The sequence below is a fragment of the Hemibagrus wyckioides genome, linkage group LG15 (assembly GCF_019097595.1).
Source record: "Hemibagrus wyckioides isolate EC202008001 linkage group LG15, SWU_Hwy_1.0, whole genome shotgun sequence".
NCBI classification, from domain to species: domain Eukaryota; kingdom Metazoa; phylum Chordata; class Actinopteri; order Siluriformes; family Bagridae; genus Hemibagrus; species Hemibagrus wyckioides.
The window spans coordinates 22,467,501-22,470,668 of record NC_080724.1 but is presented as its reverse complement, the minus strand read 5'-3'; the positions used below and the strand labels follow the sequence as shown (position 1 = coordinate 22,470,668).

General features: G+C 39.9%; 1 protein-coding gene across 1 annotated transcript in view; it reads left to right on the top strand.

The window, feature by feature from the left end:
* Window positions 1-3,168, top strand: part of slc9a8 (solute carrier family 9 member 8) — a 35,027-nt gene continuing 31,859 nt past the window's right edge. Inside the window, exons 1-3 of the mRNA XM_058409583.1 lie at window positions 1-331; window positions 1,409-1,587; window positions 2,646-2,726. Of these exons, the coding sequence (XP_058265566.1) occupies window positions 114-331; window positions 1,409-1,587; window positions 2,646-2,726 (478 nt within the window). The 5' untranslated portion in view covers window positions 1-113. The remainder of the gene's footprint in view (window positions 332-1,408; window positions 1,588-2,645; window positions 2,727-3,168) is intronic.

Sequence of the window (3,168 nt, the reverse complement as noted above, 5' to 3'; positions counted from 1 at the left end):
AGATTGCGGAAGAAGTCGTGATGTGGCTTGCTGAACGACACGGATTAGCCTAGCATGTGGAGTTTAAATGGGCTGGATCAGGTTATTTATCACCCTTATTGCATTATCTAACGATGAAACTAGTGGATAGAGGTGCAGTTTTGTGTTTTCTGGTTTTGATATCTCTCGTGTGGGGATGTGAATGCGATGACACACACGCTGAGCTCTCAGAGCGCAGGAGAGAGCAGGAGCAGGCTGAGGAGCAGAGCCAACATCAAACACAAACACTCACCGATGGAGAAGAACAAAACGGACAAAATGAAAACCCTGACCCACAAACCGACTCTCACAGGTAGTTCATCTGCCTGTCTGCACTCATCATTACTCCCTCAGGCAGCATCTTAAGTGCAGAATTCCATAGAAGTACACTACATGGGGCACTAAAGCCTTCTGCGCCCTATCTAGTGCATTACACTTTAGCTTATCCAAATGTTTCCTCTAACGTTAGAACACTTTCTAGTGTCTCTACACCGTCCATAACCTTCTTAAGTTGTATATATATATATATATGTATATTTTTTTTATAGACATGACCTAACGTAACCTCGCTGTATTCTGTTATTTATTCATTCTACTTTTATTTATTATGGGTTTTTTTGTATGTGCTGTAATGTGTCTGTGTAGTATTCTTGGACACGCAGAAAGCTAAATAAACATTTTCTTACGTCAGTATTATTTGAATTGATTAAAAACAAAAACAGCAACAACAATGAATCATGAACCGAATGGCAGTTGCTTTTGAAATGAATCGAAGATTTGAATCAGTTGAATCGAGTCAACTGGAATTAAATGAATTTAGAATTTAAATGAAGTCTAACGAATTGAACTAAGCCCTTTTTTTGGAGTTGTAAACTCTTGCATTGTGAATCGAATTAACTCATATCAAGTTGATTTGAATAGAATTAAAAGTTAATGATTTATGAATCGAATCAAATCACTAAAAATTATATAATGTTTAATAGCTTTTGAATCTTGAATCAACCTGAAAATTGTGAATCAGGATGTACTCCGTTAAGATCCAGTTCAATCAGCTCTGGCAAATAAAAAAAAAAAAAAATAAATAAATAAAGAAGTGGTAATTGAACTGAAAACGAATGAATTGTGAATCGACACTAAATCAACTCAGCAATCTGCAGAATCGACTTGATTAAAATAGATTTGAATCCGAATCCATTCAGCTCACAGTTTTTCGACAAATTGTGAATCAAATCCAGAAAAAACACATTTTGAACTAAATTGAAAAGCAATGAATCATGATTCGAATCATTTGAAGGACAAACTCGAAGTGAAACTCGATTTGTGAAGCGAATCGATTCTTTTGAATGTAATTTAAATGAATGTTTGTCTTTGTATTTTTGGTCATTTTTAGAATAAACGGCACAGAAACACTCGGAAATGAAACGTTACACAGCGTCGCGTCCACTGCCAAGCCGACGACCTCGACCCCGCCCACGGTCAAGCCCATTCTGCCGGTTCAGACGGGGGTCAAGGCTCAGGAGGAGGAGCAATCGAGCGGCATGAGCATCTTCTTCAGCCTACTCGTCATCGGTACTCAAACACATGGGGCATCAGTGCGTAGAGCTGTGTTTCAGATCACACCCTCTCATCCTCCAATCAGGAAACAGTCATGTTAACGTACAGCTTCAGTCTTGGGTAGCCTGACTGTGCTGTTTTTTTCTTTATCTCTTGAAGACGCTCTGCGAGTCTCAGAGCATTAAACAGAGCAGTCAGTGTAAATGCAGTTAAACACAACTGAGACACTTCAGTCTCTCTGCAGTAACGTCGGGGGACAGACGTGTGAATCGCGCACCGCCGCTGGCTAATAAACACCACGCCTGCAATAACACCGCTCTGGTGTCCTTCTTGTTATTATTATTATCTTTAATATAGTTTTATTATATTACCTTATAATCCATTGAACAGTTACAGTATTAGAAAAAAAACTAAACAGCCATGCAGATGCAAGATAAAATGCACAAAAAATGTAAATAAATAAGTAATCCCTTGAGATTTACACACACAGCAGTCTCAGTCACAGAGTGGTGCGAAAAACAAAAAACATTGAGGAAAATAACAAACACTGACTGATCGGAGTTGCTAGGTAGTTTATAGTGACTCTGTACAGCCGGAGTGAGAGGACAAGCATCTCAGAAAACACACAAACTTTGAGGTGGATGAGCTACAACAGATGAGATGAGATGACCACCTCAGGTTCTTCTCCTTATCAGCCAAGAACAGGACTGTGAGGCTCTGGTGCAGAGGAACCCGATGTGATTGTGTATGCAGATGTGCTGTGTGTATTGTGAGCTGGTTTTCTGCTCATCACGGCTGTACAGAGTGATTATTTGAGTTACTGTAGACTTCCTCAGATCGCTCTGATCAGTCAGGTGTTTCGCTCCTCAGTGTCACAGAGACAACACTAGTTCCTCAGTCTGGTGTTTGAGGTGAAGCTCTTGTCTCGTATCTGCACCAGGTTCTGCTTTGTGCTGCTGCCACCTGATTGGCTGATTAGATAACTGTATGAATGTCCAGCTGTTCCTAATAAAGTGGATGGTGAGTGTAGATAACGATATCACATTAATTGGTGTGTTTGTTTGTTTTTACAGGAATCTGCATCATACTGGTTCACCTGCTGATCAGGTTCAAGCTTCACTTCCTGCCCGAGAGCGTGGCTGTGGTTTCACTAGGTGAGGAAAAGCTGACCTTATTTATTTGTTTATTTATTTGTTTATTTATTTGTTTGTGTATACAGTTTGACATGATTTTGCAGTGTTGTAAAGTCAGTGTTGTAACAGTCACTGAACACATGACGTGTTGAGCAGAAGTGACCCTGAGGTCACTGCAGCACTGTAACACTAACAGCAAGCTGACCCTTTGACCGTTTGACAGCATGGATGGATTTTGGGTGTTGCCTAAATTCTGGATTCTGGTCAGAAATCATTGATTCATTTTCCACACATAAATAGGTTATCGTTTCCACGGTAACAGCTTATTCACAAGGACTAAACCGCGCTGTGAGTTTACTTGATGCGGTTTTACGGACGTTCTTATTAACGTCTAGAGAGAGCAATGAGGGAATGACTGATTATAGCTGCTTATAGATATTTATAGCTGTTTACAGCTGATTCT